Source organism: Pogoniulus pusillus, chromosome 16 (genome assembly GCF_015220805.1).
Source record: "Pogoniulus pusillus isolate bPogPus1 chromosome 16, bPogPus1.pri, whole genome shotgun sequence".
Lineage (NCBI taxonomy): Eukaryota > Metazoa > Chordata > Aves > Piciformes > Lybiidae > Pogoniulus > Pogoniulus pusillus.
Window position 1 is genome coordinate 19,068,088 of NC_087279.1, and position 23,445 is coordinate 19,091,532.

Sequence of the window (23,445 nt, forward strand, 5' to 3'; positions counted from 1 at the left end):
AACAGCTGTGTGCCACAAAGCCAGCTGAAAATGACTTTACAGTAGCTAATAATAAACCATTTCCCAGGGCTTGACACTGAAAAAAAAAATCAAATGAACAAATAAATGTAAGGAAAAACAAAAAAAAAAGGACCAACCACCAAAGCACAAACCCTCCAACTTTATATCTAGGGTGCACAGCACTTCTCAGAAATACCCATGCTCTGCCCTCCAGGAAATTCTGCCTTATTTGAGGTCACTCAGTGATCATCCCTCATTTATTTCAGCAGCAGACCTGATCTAACATTTCTAAGAAAGGGAATAGCTGCAGAATTAAGCAGGGTCAAAACTCAGAACCAAAGGCATAGCCACATCAAGTTTCTACATGCTCGCAGCTCACTGCCCTGCACATGTTTCACAGTGGCATTGTAGAGCTGGCAGAGCATTCCAGCCCCCTTCAAGCCTGCCTGCTTCTATGCTCTCTTTGCTTACATCTTTCCCTCCTCCTCTAACACCATAGAATCATAGAATCAACCAGGTTGGAAGAGACCTCCAAGAGCATCCAGTCCAACCTAGCACCCAGCCCTAGCCAGTCAACTAGACCATGGCACTAAGTGCCTCATCCAGGCTTTGCTTCAACACCTTCAGGGACAGTGAATCCACCACCTCCCTGGGCAGCCCATTCCAATGCCAATCACTCTCTCTGTGAAGAACTTCCTCCTAACATCCAGCCTATACTTCCCCCAGCACAACTTGAGATTGTGTCCCCTTGTTCTGTTGCTGGTTGTCTGGGAGGAGAGACCAATCCCACCTGGCTACAGCCTCCCTTCAGGTAGTTGTAGACAGCAATGAGGTCGCCCCTAAGCCTCCTCTTCTCCAGTTATCATTCCTACTAGGACACATTACCAGATAAGGGCATTTCAAACACATTTAACTAAGTGTGCTAGTTTGAAGCTAGCTGGAATGTTTTGGTGGGAAGAAGTAGATTACAGGCTGTGGAAAGGAAACAATGGTGATGTCTGCTTCACTCATAGGTTTGCTGAGATGTATAAGAACAAGAACATAAATATAGATAACAGAGTTGCTCTCTGGGCTTTGTGGGCTACACTTCTCTCTCTAACCTAACCTGCCATCTGTGTGACTAATTCATCTGCTTCCTAACCCTGCAATCTTCCTTGGGCATAAGGCAAAGTCTTGGGTAAGGTAGAGGGGTGGGAAGAAGGTAGAAGCATGGTTGAGAGCCCCTGCTGGGGACTCAGATTTCTGGGAGGGCTGTTGTGTTTCTGTATTACCTTTTGACTTGTCTATTTCTGTATATAACTGTATATACATTGTAAATATCTGCTTGTATCTTGAGCTAAGCTGTAAGTAGAAAGCTTCATTCAATTTCCAGAGCTGCTGCGTCTAAGCTGGGTGATTTCCTAAGCACAGAGGGGCAGGGAGCACCCAAACCATCACACTAAGTAATCTTTGAACTCTGCACTCTAAAGCCATGTTGGCAGTACTAGTTTTGCTCACCACTTTTTCCCCTGAAACCAAGTATCCCAGTTACTGTGTCTGCCTCCCATACTTTCCAGGCAGCCAGAGAAAATGCCACCACAACCATCTTAGCCTTACTATGTCTGCCTCCCATACTTTCCAGTCAGAGGAAATGCCACCACAACCATCTTAGCCTGCCTGTGTCTGCCTCCCATACTTTCCAGTCAGAGAAAATGCCACCACAACCATCTTAGCCTGCCTGTGTCTGCCTCCCATACTTTCCAGTCAGAGGAAATGCCACCACAACCATCTTAGCCTTACTGTGTCTGCCTCCCATACTTTCCAGCCAGAGAAAATGCCACCACAACCATCTTAGCCTGCCTGTGTCTGCCTCCCATACTTTCCAGTCAGAGGAAATGCCACCACAACCATCTTAGCCTTACTGTGTCTGCCTCCCATACTTTCCAGCCAGAGAAAATGCCACCACAACCATCTTAGCCTGACTGTGTCTGCCTCCCATACTTTCCAGTCAGAGAAAATGCCACCACAACCATCTCAGCCTTACTGTGTCTGCCTCCCATACTTTCCAGGCAGCCAGAGAAAATGCCACCACAACCATCTCAGCCTTACCCATGATGGTCACATCATACTCGATCTGGAAGAGTGCCTCCTGGCTGCACTGCCGCAGGATGTTGAGGGCATCGGCGTGGGTCATGCTGTGCAGAGGGATCCCATCAACGCTCAGCAGCCTGTCTCCAATTTTTAAGGACCCTTCCCTGTAGGAAGCCACACAAGAAAAAAAAAATGGTATTTATATTTAATATCTATATTAAAAAGTCCATTATTTTGATCCTGTAGGGAGTGAACACTCCTTGGGACCAGGCCCATCATGTTAAACTAGCAGCATGAGAACAGACAGACTGCCTCCTGCTTTCTAACCAAGCATCAGCTATTCATTTGCACACAGCTGCCTCTGGAAGAGGATTTCCTGCTTATAACATCTGCACATGGGTCAGCCTATAAGCATTGGATCCATCATGCCACAGCTCCCACACCACCTGCATCATTCCACCTCAGTCCCATGAGAAGCCTTGGGGAGGCACCAGCAAGGAACACGAGGACAAATACCCAGCAGTGTGGCAGGAGCTGCTGCTCTGCCTTGTGAAAGCAAATGCTGGAGGTGAAACAGAAGCATTACCTGTCTGCTGGGCCACCTGGCCTCACGTAGGTGAGCACCAGGGGTCTGGACTTGTGCCAGTCTTCATGGGCTCCCCCTATAATCAAACCAGGAAAGCCGTCAGTCAGTGGAGGTTAGGAGTTCTGAATCAGAGTGCTGAGAAAGGAGAGGCATTTATCACCTAGCAGCTGGCACAGCCTGGACACACACAGACTGCCCTGCATTAGGCAGTCAGCAGTCCTTGAAGGCTGAATGGGATGCTCTCCAGGACAAAACTGAGAAGCAAAAGCATTTTGCATTCGTCTTCTCACTGTTCCCACATCCCAAATCACCTCTGCCAGTGCTTGTTCCCACTTGTTTCCACTGCAGAAGCTACTAACCTCTCAGAACAAAACCAAAGCTGTTGCCTTCCTTGTAGAGGGACACCTCAATGGTCTTGGGAATAATACCAGCACTGCTCTCTGGCACTAAAGGAAGAGAGGAAGACCATTACCCTCAAAGAAAACTTCTCACATCACCCTGAAATACAGCACCAAAACTCATCTAAGCAGCACTGACAAGAAAGTCCAGCTCAGCACCCACGTTGTATCTTCTCTGTCTGAAGACAAGGAGAACCCAACCTTGATGGGTAAAGCTTTCTCAAAGCCAACCAGCATGGTTTAGGATGGCTTCACCAGCACAAGTGTGCTCCTTTCTTGGTTAATACACTGACCTTCAAGTAAAACTGTCTGGTTTATCAACTGGCTTTAACTTTCAGCATTACTCCAAACCCAGAAGCTGCTGCCAGAGATAGAAACTTAATGGGAAAAAAAAGAAGCAGCTGCAGCAAAAGGAATCAAGTCACTGCCTGACCTTAAAGAAAATGAAAAGCCCAAATCCTCAGTGCAAAAGGTTGGGTTTTTCTCCTTACCTCTCACATTTTGACTTCAAAAAAAGATTAAGTGAATCCTTTAAAGCGATCCTAGGGGCAATTCAGTAATTTTATGTTAAATACACAGTGCTATTTGTTGTGCAAAGGCAAAGAGAAAAAGAAAGAAACTGCTTCCAGCCCTCACCATCCCCTGCTGTTTAATGATTTATTGAACTACTGCAGTGAATATGGGACAATTTCCCAGTCCTCTCCGTCCACAACTGCATGTGGCATTTCAGTCTAGTCTCCTCTGAAAAGATCAATTCCTAATCTTCAAACCAAGTGTGATGAATGGCCACAAGGATAATCAGAAAGGAAAGACTAAGAGCTTGACTTCAGCCTGGCAAACTGGAGCTGAAGGCTCCCCAAAGCATGTCCACACTAGAATCGTAGAATCAGCCAGGGTTGGAAGGGACTACAAGTATCAGCCAGTTCCAACCCCTCTGCCATGGGCAGGGACACCCTAAGCCTAGAGCAGGCTGCCCACAGCCTCATCCAGCCTGGCCTTAAACACTTCCAGCCATGGAGCCTCAACCACCTCCCTCCACAACCCATTCCAGGGTCTCACCACTCTCATGCTCAACAACTTCCTCCTCATATCCAACCTGAATCTCCCCACCTCCAGCTCTGCTCCATTCCCCCTAGTCCTGTCACTCCCTGACAGCCTCAAAAGTCTCTCCCCAGCTCTTTTGCAGGCCCCCTTCAGACACTGAAAGGCCACAAGAAGGTCACCTGGGAGCCTCCTCTTCTCCAGCCTGCACAGCCCCAACTCTTTCAGTCTGTGCTCACAGCAGAGCTGCTGCAGCCCTCTGAGCATCCTCGTGGCCCTTCTCTGGACACTCTCCAGCATCTCCACATCCCTCTTGTAATAGGGGCTCCAGAACTGGATGCAACACTCCAGGTGGGGTTTCAGCAGAGCAGAGTAGAGGGGGAGAATCACCTCCCTCCACCTGCTGGCCACACTTCTCCTTCTGCAACCCAGACTCTGCTTGGCTTTCTGGGCTGCAAGTGCACACTGCTGGCTCATATTGAGCTTCTCATCCACCAGCACCTGCAATTCCCTCTCCACAGGGTTACTCTCCAGCCACTCACTGCCCAGCCTGGATTTGTGCTTGGGATTGCCTGACCCAGATGCAGGACACTGCACTTGATCTTGTTGAACCTCATGACATTAGCTTGTGCCCACCTCTGCAGCCTGTCCAGGTCTCTCTGGATGGATCCCCTCCCTCCAGCCTGTCTGCTGCTCCACACAGCTTGGTGTCACCAGCAAACTTGCTGAGGCTGCACTCAGTGCCTCTGTCCATGACACCAACAAAGAAGTTGATGAAGACTGGTCCCAGGACTTCCCCTTGGCTCAGGAGGTTTTTGAAGCAAATCCCCCCACTGTCCTCACTGTGAAGTGCCCTGAGAGCTTGCAACCTGCACCCAAATTAGGGTTACGCTAACCCTTAATGTAACCCAATTTTGGAGGGATGGTACTGCCTTGCAGGCAAACAACCCAATTACAGCAAGGCCAAATAAAGCCCCAGGACACTCTTTTCCCATACAGCTCCTTTGCTCCTGCTGCTGGGCACAGCCTGGGAATACTCCAGAAGAGAAAATCCCAGGACATAGGAAGGCTCCCAGCTGAAGTGGTGATACTTAGATACCAAGGAAAAGGTACAAAGCACCCACAATTGAGTTTGGGACCCATCCAATCTCAATCCTGAGCATCCAAACACAAAGTTCTGCAACACTTTTCAGTAAGATCAGTGGGGAGCAATGGAAACATAAACTAGTGTCAAAGTAGGCCTTGGTTTATTTAGGAGAGATGATATGAGACAGTGGCCTGAGAACTAGACTTGGACTTGCAAAGTCTCCTCTAAAACATGAAGTTGTAAAGTAGGGAGAAGAACTCAAACCTCCAAGCACAAATGATTGAATTGCACTGTAATTCTGCTCTTTGCCCAGGGAAAGAGAGAGATGAGAGGGTGCACACAGCAATAACAATCCCTCACTGTGGAAAAAAGCCCACAGTGAACTGGAGCAAGACAATTGACAGTTCCCTATTATTTTGCAGTGCCCCTTTGTTTGGATTAGTCATAAATGGCATCAATAATCTCACTGGAGAGAAATCACTGTTTCAGTGAGCACTTCCTGCTCATTCAGAGGTGAGGAGTTTGCCTCACTGCTATTGATTGAGCCAGGCTGTGTTGGCTCTGCTCCTTAGCTGGTAAGTACAGCTTATCAGATTCCTGATAGCCTGGCTGACAGCTAAGGAGGAAGGTCAAGAGTTGTCATCTGCAGTGAGCAGAACATGGAAAAGTTCTGCCACAGTTTGTTTTACCAGGGTTGTGGCATGCAAAAGCAAAGAACAACTTACAGCAGAAGAGAGGGGCATGATAAATAGAGAACCAGCAGCTACAGCAAGGCTATGGAGTGTCAGATGGTTTCTTATCTGGGGCAAAATGTTTAGATTTCATTAGTTTTGTTTTTCCTGTCGTTTTATTTTTAGTTGTTCTATTTCTCCTGCCCAATCATCCTCTGACTGATCTGGGTAAGTGAATGACTAACAACTGGGGAGGCTGTATTCACAATGGAGAAAGCTGTATCGAGGAATCTGTTTTCATCAGAACAAACAAATGAGGGCAAGAGGACAGTCTCCCACATCAGGACACAAACCCTGTTAACATGAGTGGGGCTGGCCAGCTTCTGTCAGGGCCCCCTAGCTGGAAAGCAGATTGTGTCAGTGTATGTGCTAGTTTGGGGAGATCCCAGGTTCCCTTAAGAAGGCCACAAAGTCCCATCCCAGGGGATGGACCTGGCTGTCCCTGGGAATCGTCATTTGGATGATGAAAAGCTCAACAGGAGCCAGCAGTGTGCACACGCAGCCCAGACAGCAACCCTGTGCTGGGCTGCAGCAAGAGCAGTGTGGGCAGCAGGGCAAGGGAGGGGATTCTGCCTCTTCACTCTGCTCTCCTCACACCCCACCTGGAGCATTGTGTGCAGTTCTGGAGCCCCCAACACAAGAAGGACATGGAACTGTTGGAGCCAGTCCAGAGGAGGTCACAAATATGCTCAGAGGACTGCAGCAGCTCTGCTATGAGGACAGGCTACAAGAGCTGGGGCTCTTCAGCATGGAGAAGAAAAGGATTCAAGGAGACCTTGTAGTAGCCTTCCAGTATCTGAAGGGGGCTACAAGAGGGCTGGTCAGGAGCTACTGACAAGGTCTTGTAATAGCAGGACAAGGAAAAATGGGTTTAAACTGGCAGAGAACAGATTCAAACTAGATGTTGGGAAGAAGTTGTTTGCAGTGAGGGTGGTGAGACACTGGCACAGGTTGCCCAGGGAGGCTGTGGCTGCTCCCTCCCTGGAGGTGTTCAAGGCCAGGCTGGATGAGGCCTTGAGCAACATCTTCTAGTGGGAGGTGTCCCTGCCTATGGCAGGGGGTTGGAGCTGGATGATCCTTGAGATCCCTTCCAACCTAAACCATTCTTTGATTCTAATTTTGTTATTCAGTTCCACAATTCTGCTACCACTTTAGAAGTGGGCAGCAGAGTCAAATCCTTCTCTTTTCTCTTCCCTCCTATTGGTTCTCTGGAGGGAGTCCTATCTGGGTAACTAATGGGGGAGTAACCTGCCTGCAGCCTTGAAGGACACAGCAAATTTCCAGCTGTGGAACCAGGTTTGCTTGGGCTTAACAGGAGAAAGTGGCAGGGAGGGGGGGATGGGGATGGGAAATGAGCACTGGAGTTTGGTGGTTTAGCTGGGGGGGGAAGATTTTGGGGGAACTCTCGTGTATCCTGGACCTGTATTAGGAGTTAAGGATTTATGTACTCTGTATCTTTTCTTGCACACCTTTAAACACGACTTTGCTGTATTCTTCTCCAATTCAGTAAGAGCATCGTTATTTTACTGCCTTTTACAAGGAAAATGATCTCATCTGTCCCACTCTTATCAAACTATGGCAGTTTCCCTTCTGAAAACACATCCCATTTCAAAGCACCTTGAGCAATCACAGCGCTTGCCCCCCCTTCAGGAAAGCGCACAAGACTAAAACCTCTCACAGCCATGCTCTGAAAGGGTGGGCAAAAGGCAAACCAAGCTGAAGCAGATTGGCCTGTGCTACTGAGTCACTCTGAGGCAAGACAGACCTAATCAACCATCTCCCGACGGCGTGCATGAGCAGGCACCCACTGTGCTGGAAAAAGCGCTCTGCTCCGATCGCACTCAGCGCCGCAGCAGCCCCTGCAGACCATCGCAGTGCCCCTGGATGCTGCCTTGGCCGTGGTAGCCAGTGCAGAAGCGAGCCCAGCTGTACCCCAGGATGAAAAGCAGCCAAGAAGAGAGAGCAGCATTAGCAGAGGGGCACCCACCGGCTGGCGGAAGCTCATACTCCACTTCCAGCACTACCCTTTCGCCTACGTTTTTCAGCAGGCTTATGATCTCATCGTGCCGCAGCTTGGTCAGGTTAATGCCATTCACAGACTTGATGTAATCCCCAACGTTCAGCTGGTCACTTCTGGAAAGAGGGGAGGGAAAAAAAAAGAGCAGTGGTAACACAAAGTCTCTGCTAGGCTTAGCCTGGAAGTGCCTGGTGAACCTTTTGTAACTTTCTGAGCAAGCTACCACTGCTGAGCCGATCTTAGCTAATTGCCTGTGCCTACTGGCAGAGGGAAGGGTTAAACCCACAACCATCTATCTTTCCTACTAGTGACTGTTCAGATCTGTACACACAGCAGCAATCACAGTCTACGTGTTCACGACCTCTCTTTGTTGCTCAGTTCCCATTCATGTAGAGCAATCAGTCAAATTGAAGCACACCAAGAGCTGTCTGGAAAAAAAAAGAAACTCACCCAAAAAATCCAGCAGGGGAATAGAAAACATCTTTCCTTTTGCCTGCTTGCTCCAAAATTGATCAATTACTCCTTGCCTTTCTCTGCTTCTTGGAGCCTTTCTTCTCCCAACCCTTTTCTGAGCCAATAACATTACTTACACGCTCAGCATTCAGAACAGATACAGTATTAAACCGTTTAGCCTGATCAAGATGTATTGTACCATGCAGCTCTCCTGACAAGGCTGCCTAATGTCACAGAATCCCAAATATCCCTACACAAAATTTCAGAGCATAATTGCAGGGAGCATGGGAAATAACTCCAAATAGAAGACGTTCTACTCACTGAAGCAGCAACTTTGCATTCTGGGGCACTTGAAATGAGGGAGTTGGGTAGAGCATGCAGCTAAGTGCCTGCAACTTCGCTGCGGTCTCTGCATCCCATTTCATTTACTCACCTTGCAGCCAGTCCTCCTGGCCTCAGATTGGAGACTCTTGGTTTTCCATCTTTGTCTGTGCCACCTGAAATGGTTAACCCAAGGGTGCTTCCTTCCTTCTTAATCAGCTCCACAATCGTGACCCCTCTGAACTCTTCTGAAACACCAGGAACAAAGGCAAACGTCTCAGTGAAAGGAACATTCCTCACAATCCTAAGGGCACCCTTTTCCTACAGGTGGTAGAGAGAGCATCAGGAATGGTTTATCTTAGTGCCTTCTGTTTATTTAAAATGAAATTGTGAAACAGAAGTGTGTCCTGAGGGATCCACAGCAGTGGAAGAGGAGCGTTTGCATGCAGGTCTTTCAGGCAAGACCAAGCAGCACAAGGCAGAGAAGCGAGGGCTTGTGAGAGGACAGAAACTGTGTTTCAATGTGCTGATGCTGGAGCCAGTAGGAGGACTTAAAAAAACAGGATCCAGGCAGTGGTCAGTCTAGGAACACTACCTCAGGTGCTATGTTCAACATGGATCAGGAAGAGTGTTAGAAGGGCTGCAGAGTTACCAGGACACTGGTACCTGCAATAGCTGCCTGGATGGACAGAACAGGGTGGCTCTTAAAATACTGTGACTAAAAAAATACCACAAGACATCAATACAGTTGAGACATGAAGAGCATTACATGGAGAGGGTGGGATCCTTGCATCAATGTGGGGAGGAGAGGGAGGTATGGCATTCATTCATTCATTCATTCACAACACATTCATTCATTTCACCCATCTGTATCTAGGCCAGATCAAACGACCTCCACCATACCCACCTCATCTACAGCTGGAATTGAAGAAGAAAGTCACTTTTCCACCATAACTGGTTCCACAGGCACTGTCAGCCATAACATGCAGGGCAGAGCCAGATGTAAAAGGTGCAGACCCCACACCAATACTGCAGCACTAATACCACTTCTCAGTTTGCTGCAAGCCCTGTACATCTTACAAGGGCAACACTCTGGTCCAGCACATATATATAAGCCTGAGCTTATGTGCCAGTTTTGATCCCATTACAGCTCAAACACAAGGTCCCTAAGCTATTCCAACTCTAGATTTGGCATGGAAGAGAGGAGTAAGTTAGCTGAAGAGGCAGCAACAGCCCAGGGAAAGACCAAGAGCTCTATGGACTTTGCAAAAGACAGCTCCATGTTAATCCAGGTGGTGGCACTTATACTCTTTGCCCTGAGGAGGACCAGCCCTGGGGCAAGTCAGATGACTTCCATGCCTTGCCAGAGCCTCCTCTAAGAAGGTTATGCCACAATTTGTCTACAGCATGATCCATCCACCTCCACTATCTCCAGTGTACCAAATTATGCCACAGTTTTACAGAAGGAAAGGCAGCCTTCCTCATATAGACTACCTTCTCCAAGGTGGTGGTGAAGAAGGTGGCTATGGGCATTGGCAATACATGGCCAACAGCAGTACTATGGCTGGGGACTAAAGCCCACACCACAAATGGCTCAGGAGTTTGTTTGCACAGCAAAGCCCACCAAGCTTAACTGAGATGCTCCACTGGGAGAGGGAACATTTGAAACCTCTTGCACACTATGATTTCCAGAGGAAGATAGGGTGTCTTAAATGATATACTGACACAGAAGCTCCATGCTGGCACAGAGCTTCCCCCTCCATTCTCCTTCACTGGGAGAAAACATGATGACATTTGGCACTGCAGTGCCTCATCACTTGCACTTTGCTCCTTGTGTAATGCCACGATGACACCAGAAAATGAATCTTGCTGAGTCCTGCCATGCACTACCTCTTTTGTAAAGCACTTCCAGGAGCAATCTGTGCACTCTATTAACACAAGTGGGGAACCTCTCTGCAGTCTAGTGTCAGTCTGGAAGGCATTTAGGCACTATTGGGCACCCATTTAAGCATAACACTGGCAGCTTGTTGCAAGATATCAGGTTCATAATGCTTCTGCTCTTTAAACTCAGGTTTGATCTCTTGCCAACTACAGTAACTTAGTTTTCAACTCACCAATTTGAGATCCAAGGGGCTGCTGGGAACTTTGTAGGGGCTCCCCACCCGTGCTGGAAAGAACAGCATCCAGCACCATCCTGCAGATTTCCTCTCATCTACAGACAGGACTAATCAACACAGATAGTGCCACAAGGGGAGACCATTAGCTCATCAACAGGTTTCATTTTGATCCTTCAGAAGTGTTTAAAATGAGAACTCCCAGAGTGCAATTACCATTGTTAAGGGTTCAAGGAGAAATCACTGCTCTGAAAAAAAGGCAAGTCCCTGAGATCAATCTACCAATAAGGGATTTTGACCCATGTCCCTATAAATCTACTGCCTCTAACACAGACACCAGTGGATGTAAAAGTGAGCTGGTTAGGCAGGATCTGGTCTTTCAGGACATAGTCTTTAAGTGTCAAGGTCCACCTTGACCTTGGCAAGGCCTTTGACACTGTCTCCCATGACATTCAGTAAGCAAGCTGAGGAAGTGTGGGATGGAAGAGAGGACAGCAAGGTGTGTCAGGAACGGGTTACAAGACAGAGTTCAGAGGGTGGTGATCAATGCTGCCAGGTCCAGCTGGAAAGCTGTGACTAGTGGTGTCCCCTAGGGATCAGTGCTGGGGTCGCTCCTGTTCAACATCTTCATCAATGCCATTGATGAGGGCACAGAGTGTCTGCTCAGCAAGTTTGCTGATGACACCAAGCTGGGAGGCTTGGCTGATACAGCTGAAGGCTTTGTGGCCGTCCAGAGAGACCTGGACAGGCTGGAGAGCTGGGCACAGAGGAACCAGATGAAGTTCAACAAGGACAAGTGCAGAGTCCTGCATCTGGGGAGGAACAACAAACTGCACCAGAACAGGCTGGGAGGTGATCTGCTAGAAAGTAGTCTTGTGGAGAGGGACCTGGAAGTGCTCGTGGATAACAAAACCATGGCACAGCAGTGTGCCCTTGTGGCCAAGAAGGCCAATGGGATCCTGCGGTGTATTAGGAAGAGTGTGTCCAGCAGATCAAGGGAGGTTCTCCTCCCCTTCTACTCTGCCCTGCTGAGACCTCATCTTGAATACTGTGCTCAGTTTTGGGCTCCCCAGTTTAAGAGTGACAAGGATCTGCTGGAGAGGGTCCAGCAGAGGGCTACGAGGATGATTAGGGGACAGGAGGGCATGGCTGATGAGGAGAGGCTGAGGGACCTGGGGCTGCTTAGTCTGGAGAAGAGACTGAGAGGGGATTTGATAAATGTTTGTAAGTATCTGAGGGCTGACCAGGAGTGGGGGGACAGGCTCTGCTCACTGCTCCCTGGGACAGGACAAGGAGCAATGGGTGTAAGCTGCAGCACAGGAGGTTCCACCTCAACACAAGGAGGAACTTCTCCACTGTAAGGGTCACAGAGCACTGGCACAGGCTGCCCAGAGAGGCTGTGGAGTCTCCTTCTCTGGAGCCTTCCAAGGCCTGTCTGGATGTGTTCCTCTGTGCTAGATTGTGTGATCCTGCTGTGGCAGGGGGGTTGGACTGGATGATCTCCTTGGGTCCCTCCCAGCCACTAACATCCTGTGAGCCTGTCATGTGAGAGTAGTCTTAGATTTCTTATATTTGTATATATGCTTAGATTTTGCTGCTGAAAGCAGAAGTCCAAATGAATGTTGCCCTCCCTACTGAGATGCCTTGAGCTGAGGTTGTTGGACGTACTGGCTCGGGTGAGTCAGCCTCTCTCCACCAGGGCTGCAGAACAAAGGCAATGCATTGCAGAATCCCCAGAGAACACAAAATATCCCCTGGGAAAATTGGTGAATGGTGAAACAGTAGCAAAAGGGTCCCATTTCTTCCTTATCCTCTACATTACATTGAAACAAACTTGCAACTGGGTCATTAGCAGTCAGAAGTCAAAATCAAGCCCCAGGCTCCATTAGGAAGAGAAGTTGTCCAGAGCAGCCCATCCAAATGTGCTGGCATGCCACTGGCAGACAAAGCCCAGTACCAACAGAGCCAAAACTACCATCATTTCTCCACCCCTTCTTCAGCCCCTGGGGGTGTTTCTGTACAGGAAGGCTTATCTTATACAAAAGACTTCTATGCCTGACTAAATATCTAAACCAACTTAGTCACACATGGGAAACACAAAGCATGCCAGACACTGCCAGTCTGATGAGCTCAGATACAGCAGTGCTTCTTCCCTCTCTGCTTTGCAGGTGTCAGACTAGTACAGCTGCCTGTCCTTTCTGTAACCACCACCACCTCCATGCCAGACTGTCACTGAGCCAGCAGTATACATCTCACTGAGTCTAGTCACTACCAACCATTTCTGCCTTGCTGATAGATGCACCAAAACTGGTAGATTTTTTGACGTTGTTTGCTTGCTTGTATTTTGTTGGGGTTTGGAGGAGTGTAAGAGAGAGGGGTTACCAATTTTAAGGGTAGCCAGATAAAGTGTAACGAATGCCCCAATGTTTTGGAGCAGGAGCTGACCTCTTCCTTTACCTGGGATGCTTTGTCTTCTGGAGACCAGGGCTGTGTCCATCCCACCAGAGTCCTTGCTCCCCTTCGAGTAAGGGCCATCATCTGTGAGCAGAGCAAACACACAAGCTGAAATTAGTACCAAAAGCAAGACACAACAGAACTGTAATACTTTGAAAAGTTTGTCCTGGTGACACTGGAATTGGGACCACATCTGTATCACCAAATGTAGGCAGAAAAGAAGCCAACCCTGGCTTTGAACATAGCAGTGCGAGCTACCTTGCTTTTTTAGAGAGGGAGGACAAGAAACAAGAAGGCAATAACATTATCTGATTTATTCCTCTTGCAGTTAATCCCCTTGAAGAGAACAGAATTCCTTCACTCCTGTAATTATGTGGAACAGCTGAGGACAGAGAAAGCTGTGGCATTAGTCACACAAGTCTTAAGTCTGTCATTATGCTTGTGAAGAAACTTACAGTCTTCGGAAATGGAGTTATACATCAGGACACTAACAGGGGACTAAATCACTACACTTGAACAAAATTGCCTATTCTTATAGATCCCATTATTGCACAGTCACACTTTACTGCTCTGTTTCAGGCCCTGTACTATATAGAGAGCACCTTCTCTTAAGTGATTGTGGAGATGAGGGAGAAGGGAGGAGGAGGGAGAAGGGAGGAGGAGGGAGAAGGGAGGAGGAGGGAGAAGGGAGGAGGAGGGAGAGGGAGGAGGAGGGAGAGGGAGGAGGAGGGAGAGGGAGGAGGAGGGAGAGGGAGGAGGAGGGAGAGGGAGGAGGAGGGAGAGGGAGGAGGAGGGAGAGGGAGGAGGAGGGAGAGGGAGGGAGGAGGAGGGAGAGGGAGGGAGGAGGAGGGAGAGGGAGGGAGGAGGAAGGAGAGGGAGGGAGGAGGAGGGAGAGGGAGGGAGGAGGAGGGAGAGGGAGGGAGGAGGAGGGAGAGGGAGGGAGGAGGAGGGAGAGGGAGGGAGGAGGAGGGAGAGAGAAGAAGGCGAGAGAGAGAGAAGAAGGCGAGAGAGAGAGAAGAAGGCGAGAGAGAGAGAAGAAGGCGAGAGAGAGAGAAGAAGGCGAGAGAGAGAGAAGAAGGCGAGAGAGAGAGAAGAAGGCGAGAGAGAGAGAAGAAGGCGAGAGAGAGAGAAGAAGGCGAGAGAGAGAGAAGAAGGCGAGAGAGAGAGAAGAAGGCGAGAGAGAGAGAAGAAGGCGAGAGAGAGAGAAGGCGAGAGAGAGAGAAGAAGGCGAGAGAGAGAGAAGAAGGCGAGAGAGAGAGAAGAAGGCGAGAGAGAGAAGAAGGCGAGAGAGAGAAGAAGGCGAGAGAGAGAGAAGAAGGCGAGAGAGAGAGAAGGCGAGAGAGAGAGAAGAAGGCGAGAGAGAGAGAAGAAGGCGAGAGAGAGAAGAAGGCGAGAGAGAGAGAAGAAGGCGAGAGAGAGAGAAGAAGGCTAGAGAGAGAGAAGAAGGCGAGAGAGAGAGAAGAAGGCGAGAGAGAGAGAAGAAGGCGAGAGAGAGAGAAGAAGGCGAGAGAGAGAGAAGAAGGCGAGAGAGAGAGAAGAAGGCGAGAGAGAGAGAAGAAGGCGAGAGAGAGAGAAGGCGAGAGAGAAGGAGAGAGAGAGAAAAGAGAGTTCACTCACTGCATGCAACAACTTTTGTTCAGCCCTGTTGCAGACGGTGGTTTGTACACAGAGAAACCAAAACCAGTGTTCAGTGTGCTGGCAGCCCACATTTTGCCCACAAAAGAGAAAAGTGATGGTGTGAATTGAACCACATCAGGTACACAGAGCAAATAGAAGGGGAAGTTTGTTCAAAGACTTGAACACTTGAAAAAAGTAAACCAAAATTAAGCTTCCACCTAAAGTAATTCCTGAAAAAAGAAAATAAGAATTACCTAGTTTTAATTCTTGCTGCCCAGCTGAAGAAGCTTCAGGAGCTGACAAAACTCAGTGAAAAGCTTTGGCTGGCTTTCAAGCATAAAAAGTTTCAGCTGAAAAATAAGCAGTCTTTATCTTTGCATCTCATAGAGGGCCAGAGAAGCTATCCAGATCCTGGACTCTTCTCCTGCGCCACTTTGAATGCTTTTCCATCACCACTAGAGCAAAGATGTCTAATGAAGCAAGAACTAGCACTTGGCTCTAGTCCATCATTAAGCTATCCAAAGCCACTGCTATGAAAACACCTTGATACCTAAGCATCCAGGACCTCTGTGAAGCAGAGAATGAAGTTCTGCCTCTCAAAAACTAAGGGAAAGACAGACAGGATAAAACAGCACTGCCCTGACCATGGAGATGCTGCAAAGTTAGTGCTGACAGTGAAAGAAGTAGCACTTGGCTAGAGAACTACAGCAAGCACCAAGGCAAGGCAGTGAGTTCAGAGAGGTGCTGGCACAGCCTGGCATCAGCTCTAAGAGGAGAAAGACTGAAAACTAAATTTGCAATTTTAACAGCAAGGGTTCTTTGGGTGATGAAGGGGCCAGGGTCAAGGTTAATCTGGGCTTAATGACTCAGGGGAAAAAAAGAATGTTTCATTTACTTGGGACAGTTTAGCTCCAGCATCCAATTTATAACAAAATAAAAGCAGGAGCACCCCATGCCATCCTTTCTTCAGTAGCTGCTGGACAGTGATAAAGGTTCAGAGCTTTCAATCTCTGCCACTGTTGGCTATGCTCATCTTAATCTCTCTCTCCAACAGGTTTTCCCTAGTGTCCTGCCTTACCCTTTCCCTGACACTTCATGGATGTTTTGGGAGCATAAATCAAGGTGGCATTTCCCAGAGGAGCAGCAAGACAATGCCGATCCATCTACTCCCTGCCCCCATCACACAGCCCAGCAGTTACAACTTCCCTTTACTTCTTTTCCAAACACAGCAGCATGTTGGAAAGGGAACCTCAAAACAGCAGCTCAGGATACTCAGCATAAGATTACTCTTTCAGTACTGGAGCTAAGCCTGCAATAGGCACACTGAGACACCCAGGGCTAAAGCCTCTCTCAATGTCACAGGAGCATCAGTGTGCCCTCAGTCACTGGACACTGCAGGTGACAAGCATCACCTCAGCATGCACCTGCCTGCCACATGGGAGGTTTGCTGCCAGCTCGAGGTAACAGGCTCATGGCAGCAACGTTCTGCTGCAGCCGGGATCCCTGCCTTCCTGGGAAACCATGCATGATGGCTCAAAGCCAGCTCCATAATCTGCTGGCAAAGTAAAGCACTCAACCATCTGCTTCATATAAACATGCTGCCCTGGACCAGACAGCCACCAGCAACCTTCTGTGCTTCATTTCCCCACCGCAACCCCAATCATTACAGATACAAACCCCCAATCTGCTAACAGTCACCCTGTTGCTGTTGCAAAAGCGCCTTGGCTTCCATTCCAGCAGGCAACCAGGTTGCCCATGCTTTAACAACAGCTTCCACCATCAGCCAAGTGTCCAAGAGCAACGACCCAAGCTACAGCCGCTGCCGGCAATTAGCCTCATACCCCCCGCCCAGCTTCACGCTGCTCTGATGACAGCCCTATCAGCCAGCAAGTAATTAGCACCGCAGCTCCCCTTCCTCTATTGCTGCTCCTTTCCAAACTCAGTTGATTATGGGAAAAAAAAAAAAAGAGAGAGAAAAAACTTGGGTTGGGTTTTTTTTTTGCTCATTATCTGGCTAAAATGTTTGAAGAGGAAAGGAAGCTGCCACACGCCACCTGCCGAAGTGTGAATTGGCATTTGCCTGCAGTAGCATCCCTGCCGCGCCGCTCTTTGTTCATTTTCAGCCCAGTTCCAGCTCTGCCACTCAAGCTGGTATTAATGGAGTCACTTTTTCTGAGCTGTGTTTCTACTGGGGGGGTGGGACTTGCATGTGCTTTGTTTAATGAAAAAAGAAATGCCTTCTCTTTGTGCTGTCAGTCACTTCTCCTGCCTAGCACAGCACTGATTCAGAGGCGAGCCTGATTGCTCAGCTGGCCCAAAGCGCAGCACTAACCCAAGCACTGAAAAGTCATCAATCTCTCTGCCCCCTATTTCCCCAATTTTAACCTTTTTTTAAGATTTTAACAATATTTTTAAGCAATCAGTGTTGAAGCCATTAGAGGGCTATTGTGGAAGGTTTTTCTTTCACCCCAAAGGGCTCAAAAAGTATTCCAAAGAAAATACTCAGGTAATTGGTGGTTTTCAAGCAGTGGGGTTAATGCTGGGTCTAGATCTTTCAGATAACCTCAGTAAGTACACAGAATCCTCAATAAAACCAAGAGCACAAGACTTTCCCTATACTAATCCCATGGGAATCTGTGGCTATAAGTTGTGTAAGTTCTTTCCAGTGGTTTTTGCTTTTTCGGTGTCTTACCAACACTCAAGGAGAGAAGAACTCCATCTCCCTACCCATAGACACATACCACTGCAGCAACAGTGTTTTACAGTGGCATTCAATAGCTCCAAGTGCAGGGTGCTGCACTTTGGCCACAACAACCCCATGCAGAGATACAGGCTGGGGTCGGAGTGGCTGAGAGCAGCCAAACAGAGAGGGATCTGGGGGTGCTGATTGATACCTGCCTGAACATGAGCCAGCAGTGTGCCCAGGTGGCCAAGAGAGCCAGTGGCATCCTGGCCTGCATCAGGAATGGTGTGGTCAGCAGGAGCAGGGAGGTCATTCTGCCCCTGTGCTCTGCACTGCTTAGACTACACCTTGAGTGCTGTGTCCAGTTCTGGGCCCCCCAGTTTAGGAGGGACATTGAGATGCTTGAGCGTGTCCAGAGAAGGGCGACGAGGCTGGGGAGAGGCCTTGAGCACAGCCCTACGAGGAGAGGCTGAGGGAGCTGGGATTGGTTAGCCTGGAGAAGAGGAGGCTCAGGGGTGACCTTATTGCTGTCTACAACTACCTGAGGGGTGGTTGTGGCCAGGGGGAGGTTGCTCTCTTCTCTCAGGTGGCCAGCACCAGAACAAGAGGTCACAGCCTCAAGCTATGTCAGGGGAAATTTAGGCTGGAGGTGAGGAGAAAGTTCTTCACTGAGAGAGTCATTGGGCACTGGAATGGGCTGCCCGGGGAGGTGGTGGAGTCGCCGTCCCTGGAGCTGTTCAAGGCAGGACTGGACGTGGCACTTGGTGCCATGGTCTGGCCTTGAGCTCTGTGGTAAAGGGTTGGACTTGATGATCTATGAGGTCTCTTCCAACCTTGGTGATACTGTGATACATCTCATACAGTGACAAAATGAGGAGAGAATTTCATTGCCTCAAAACCAAACTGGAGGTATAAAGGAGTAGGGAAAACACTTCCTTTCTTTAGAAGTATCAGGAGCAGGAAGAAGGGGAGGTCAGGGCAAACCACCATATCCCATGCTGCCAACTGACTGTTAATGCCAGCCAATAGTCAAGGGCACTTCAGTGACTCTAGTGCAATGTGTCACTTCCAGCCAGTGCACTGCAGTGTTTTATGCTGTCCCTGTTAATGCCATAGCATCCAGGTTTCCAGGCAGTGAAGATCCCCATTGGAGACACCACCCACCTGACAGGCAGTATGGAAAGTGGCACTGGTTTTCCCAGGGATGATGAGGTGGGGTAAGAGGTCAGTAAAATGTGGTTTTTTTCCAGCAACCTTCACCCAGATGTTTTCAGTAACTTTCAGTGAATGCATCACCAGGGAATCCAAGGCTCCCCAGATGTGAGCTGCAGCCATTCTCTCCTCCCTCACCAGATCATACTGAGAGGCACTGGAGGGATGCCAGCAGCAGAGAGAGGAAGGGCTGCCCAGAGATGAGTCTCTTGGTGATTAATCAGCATGGGACTGTACAAATGAAGCTCTGCTACTTGCTTTACACATCCCATTTGGCATCTCAGCTCCAGCAGTGGCCACTGGGCCATAAAAACATCCTGTCACCTGCTCTGACACCAGCACTGCCACTTCTCCTGACATCTTCAGAGTGTTTAGGGGATTATCTACTTCTCACTTGTCTTCTCCCCTAAAGCAGGATGTAGGAGAGGGGAATAACAGTTGTTAAGGGCTGCAACCAAAGAGAAAGGGAATAAACCACATTAACTGGGAGCACTGTGTTTAAAGGTTGTTTGGATGTGGTGCTTAGGATTATGGTTTAAGGTGAATCCTGTAGAGTAGGGTTACAGGTTGGACTTGGTGATGCTAAGGGACGTTTTGGTGACTCTGATTCTGTGAAATGGATCTGTGCAATGTCCTCACTGCTTACCAGGCCCTATGTGCTGTCCTAATAGTCACCAATCCAGCTTGCATTTTGGTATTGGGTTGTGCTGAGTTTGGGGATTTAGAACCAGGGTACTGATGGGAAACACAAGCTGCCCTGTGAGCAGTAGAACCTAATTACTCAGTTTTTCATAGCTGTGTCTGATGTGGATTATCTGATATCTAATAGTAAGGTTGAATTTACCTCCTCATTCTTGCTTTCTGATTGAGGGTGCAAACAGGAGTCTCTCCTCTAACCAAGATGTTTGCTTGCCCATTAACTATCTAGCAGCCAGCTGCTGAGTTTCAGAGCTCAGCTTAAATCAACCCTAACTGCTAGGATGAACACAGCTTCTCTCAGTCAGGGACTCCTGGGCTTCCAGAACAGTTTAACTTGCTGGTTGCTTGAGTCAGTGAACCCTCACCAATAACAGCTTGCTGGGTTTCTGATATCAGCCCCCTGCTTTCACAGAGCAAGTGGAGATATTCTGTGCCATATCCAATCTCTGTAGCAACCAGCCACAAACCTGATAACATCACCACTTTCCACAGCTAACACTCCTAACTGGAAGGTGTCCAGAGAAGGGCAACAAAGCTGGTGAAGGGCCTGGAACACAAACCCTATGAGGAGAGGCTGAGGGAGCTGGGGGTGTTTAGCCTGGAGAAGAGGAGGCTCAGGGGTGACCTCATTGCTGTCTACAACTACCTGCAGGGACATTGTAGCCAGGTGGGGGTTGGTCTCTTCTCCCAGGCAAGCAGCAATAGAACAAGGGGACGCAGTCTCAAATTGTGCCAGGGTAGGTCTAGGCTGGATGTTAGGAGGAAATTCTTCACAGAGAGAGTGATTGGCATTGGAATGGGCTGCCCAGGGAGGTGGTGGAGGCACAGTCCCTGGAGGTGTTCAAGAAAAGACTGATGAGGCACTTAGTGCCATGGTCTAGTTGACTGGCTAGGGCTGGGTGCTAGGTTGGACTGGATGATCTTGGAGGTCTCTTCCAACTTGGTCGATTCTATGATTCTTTGACTCCTGACAACAGTTAGGTCTGAAACCAACCTCTCTCAAAATGGGGGAAGGGAAAAAAAAAAAAGCTTCATCAGGAAGAGCACTGATTTAGGAGCTCATTACCCTGCCTGTGAGGGGGGAAGGGGAAGGTTTTCTTCATTTAGAAGAGTTATTAGTCTGTGTTATTAACAGAGATCACCTCTTAATGAAAATCATCATTGGCTAAACAACGTTCTGTGACAATTAGGCTTGCTGTCTGCAAGTTGTTCAGATTCCTGAATGGCTTTGAGACAGCTCCTGCAGAGAAAGTGCATTAATCTTGTGAGAAGATCAAGAGGTAAAACCTCCCATTTGTTTAATGGGGGAAAAAAGGCAGTTGGAGACAGTTGCTTTGCCACAGGGCAATTGCCCTCCTCGTTTAGAGAAATGAATACTGAAAACAGTGTTAAGAACAAAAAGCTGTTCATGCTAACTCAAGCCACTGTTTTTTTCCTGAAGTAAAAGCAGAAGGGTGGAAGCAGGAACCCAAATGAATAAAACTAAGGGCAATTTGATCCATTTTGAGGAGAATTATTTCTGTAAGTCAAGGCAGGCATTTATCTGCAGTCAGGGGTACCTGAGTGGGTTGTGCAGCTAGTGATGATCCCAGCTGCAGCTGCCTGGGAGCCAGTCTGCAAGGGCCAGGATTTTAAAGACATCTAAGTGCCTGAAGATGCAGACCTGTACTTCAAAACCATAATCATCTACCTGTAGGCATCTCATCACCTTTGATAGAAGGAATGGAGAGAAAGAGAGATATAGCCACATATACCCATTCTGAACCGCAGATTGTTATTTGGCTTGCAAATCACACAGCCTCCACCAGAGCCTGGACAGGGGCTGGACCACTGCTAGAAGAGGAGAGCAATGTAATGCTCCCCATCTCTGCTCCAGCTGGCATCACACCCCGTGGCATTTTTTGCACCAGTAACAGGTTTGGGTTTGATTGCAAGGCATAACCAAACCCCCAACACGTCCCCTAAAAGGCAGTTTGGGTTATTTTAACATTGCTGCAGGTCAGACATGGCTGTGTTGGCTCTGCATGAGAGCAGCATAGTTGTGGCTTCCCATCTCCAAAACTCTTAGCTATTGACACAAGAGACAAGCACAACTAGAGAGGCTTGGACAGGGAAATAAAGAAGCCCTTTTGGAATACCATTATAAACAGAGTGCATGGTCACAGAATCAGCTAGGTTAGAAGAGACCTCCAAGGTCAACCAGCCCAACCTAGCACCCAGCCCTAGCCACTCAACTAGACCATGGCACTAAGTGCCTCATCCAGGCTTGAGCTCTGTGGTAAAGGGTTGGACTTGATGATCTATGAGGTCTCTTCCAACCTTGATGATACTGTGATACCTCCAGGGGTGGCAACTCCACCACCTCCCTGGGCAGCCCATTCCAATGCCAATCACTCTCTCTGCCAACAACTTCCTCCTGACATCCAGCCTTAACTTACCCTGGCTCAGCTTCAGACTGTGTCCCCTTCTTCTGTTGCTGGATGCCTGGCAGAAGAGACCAACCCCACCTGGCTACAGCCTCCCTTCAGGTAGTTGTAGACAGCAATGAGATCACTCCTGAGCCTCCTCTTCTGCAGGCTGCACACCCCCACCTCCCTCAGCCTCTCCTCATAGGGTTTGTGCTCCAGGCCCCTCACCAGCTTTGTTGCCCTTCTCTGGACATGTTCCAGCACCTCAGCATCTCTCTTGAACTGAGGAGCCCAGAACTGGACACAGCACTCAAGGTGTGGCCTGACCAGTGCTGAGTACAGGGGCAGAATAACCTCCCTTGTCCTACTGGCCACACTGCTCCTGATGCAGCCCAGGATGCCATTGGCTCTCCTGTCCACCTGGGCACTCTGCTGGCTCATGTTTGGCTACTCTCTAACAGCACCCCCAGGTACCCCTCTCTGCCTGGCTGCCCTCCAGCCACTCTGTCCCCAGCCTGTAGTGCTTCTTGGGGTTGTTGTGGACAAAGTGTAGAACCCTGCACTTGCCCTTGTCAAATCTCATCCCATTTGCCTCTGCCCACACATCCAGCCTGGCCAGGTCCCTCTTCAGGGCTCTCCTACCTTCCAACAGATCAACAACTGCTCCTGCTTCTAGCTTGGTGTCATCTGCAAACTTACTGATGCTGGACTCAATCCCCTGGTCCAGATCATCAAAAAAGATATTGAACAGGTCCGGGCCCTTTCCAAACCCATCTGGATGCATTCCTGTGTGAACTACCCTGGGTAATCCTGCCTTGGCACAGAGGTTGGACCTGATCTCTGGAAGTCCCTTTCAACCTCTAAGGTTCTGTGATTCTGTGAAAATAGGAAGAAAAATGTCACTTTTGCTCTGGGATTTTGCAGCACAATTCCACTGCCGTGACACTGACTGCTGTGCTGCATCAGAAACCAAAACAAGGCAAATTCAAAACAGAACCCAAGCAAACCCTTTAAAAGGCCCAGCATTTTCTGTCCTGTTCTCTGGGTGGTGAAGTAGGGGATTTGCAAGGATATGGTTCAAAAAACAAGAGGCCATCAGAGACCTCATCTTCTCCTCTATCAGCACAGGGCATGTTCAAGAAGACTCTTGCACACCCTCACAGGCACTCAGACACAAGCATGGTTCTGAAACATTTCTCTTCTATTTCTTAAAACCCTTCCTGGTGTGAGCAAATCTCCCCTTACCAAGGAACTCAGACTGGAGTTGTCCAAGTCATTTTGAGATCAGCTCCCCCCCCCCCCCCCCCCTTAATATCATAAATACACATACGAACAAATTGTGGTTTGAATACCAATCAAATTTAAAGAGATATCTCTATTGTGGTCTTTCAATCAAGTAAAATTCATTACTGTCTCTTTATTAGACTTGAATACTCAACTGGGGCCACCTAAACCTAGCAATTGCTATCACCTGCTTGTTGAAAAGCACTGGAGGTAGCCAAAAAGCAAACCCAAGCTTCCACTTTTACTGCACAAGGTTCAGCACTGAGCTGC

At 48.6% G+C, this 23,445-nt stretch overlaps 1 protein-coding gene across 9 annotated transcripts in view; it reads right to left on the reverse strand.

Moving 5' to 3' along the window:
* The window catches only part of GRIP2 (glutamate receptor interacting protein 2), a 348,398-nt gene that overhangs the window by 67,607 nt on the left and 257,346 nt on the right, over positions 1-23,445 (reverse strand). For 6 of the 9 annotated variants that reach the window (XM_064156872.1, XM_064156873.1, XM_064156867.1 and 3 more), the window contains exons 2-7: positions 13,264-13,356; positions 8,817-8,952; positions 7,901-8,046; positions 3,016-3,102; positions 2,657-2,732; positions 2,089-2,234 (exon numbers count right to left, since the gene is read on the reverse strand). In XM_064156872.1, the coding sequence (XP_064012942.1) occupies positions 2,089-2,234; positions 2,657-2,732; positions 3,016-3,102; positions 7,901-8,046; positions 8,817-8,952; positions 13,264-13,356 (684 nt within the window). The remainder of the gene's footprint in view (positions 1-2,088; positions 2,235-2,656; positions 2,733-3,015; positions 3,103-7,900; positions 8,047-8,816; positions 8,953-13,263; positions 13,357-23,445) is intronic. The other 3 variants (XM_064156865.1, XM_064156871.1, XM_064156868.1) reach the window with 2 other exon arrangements.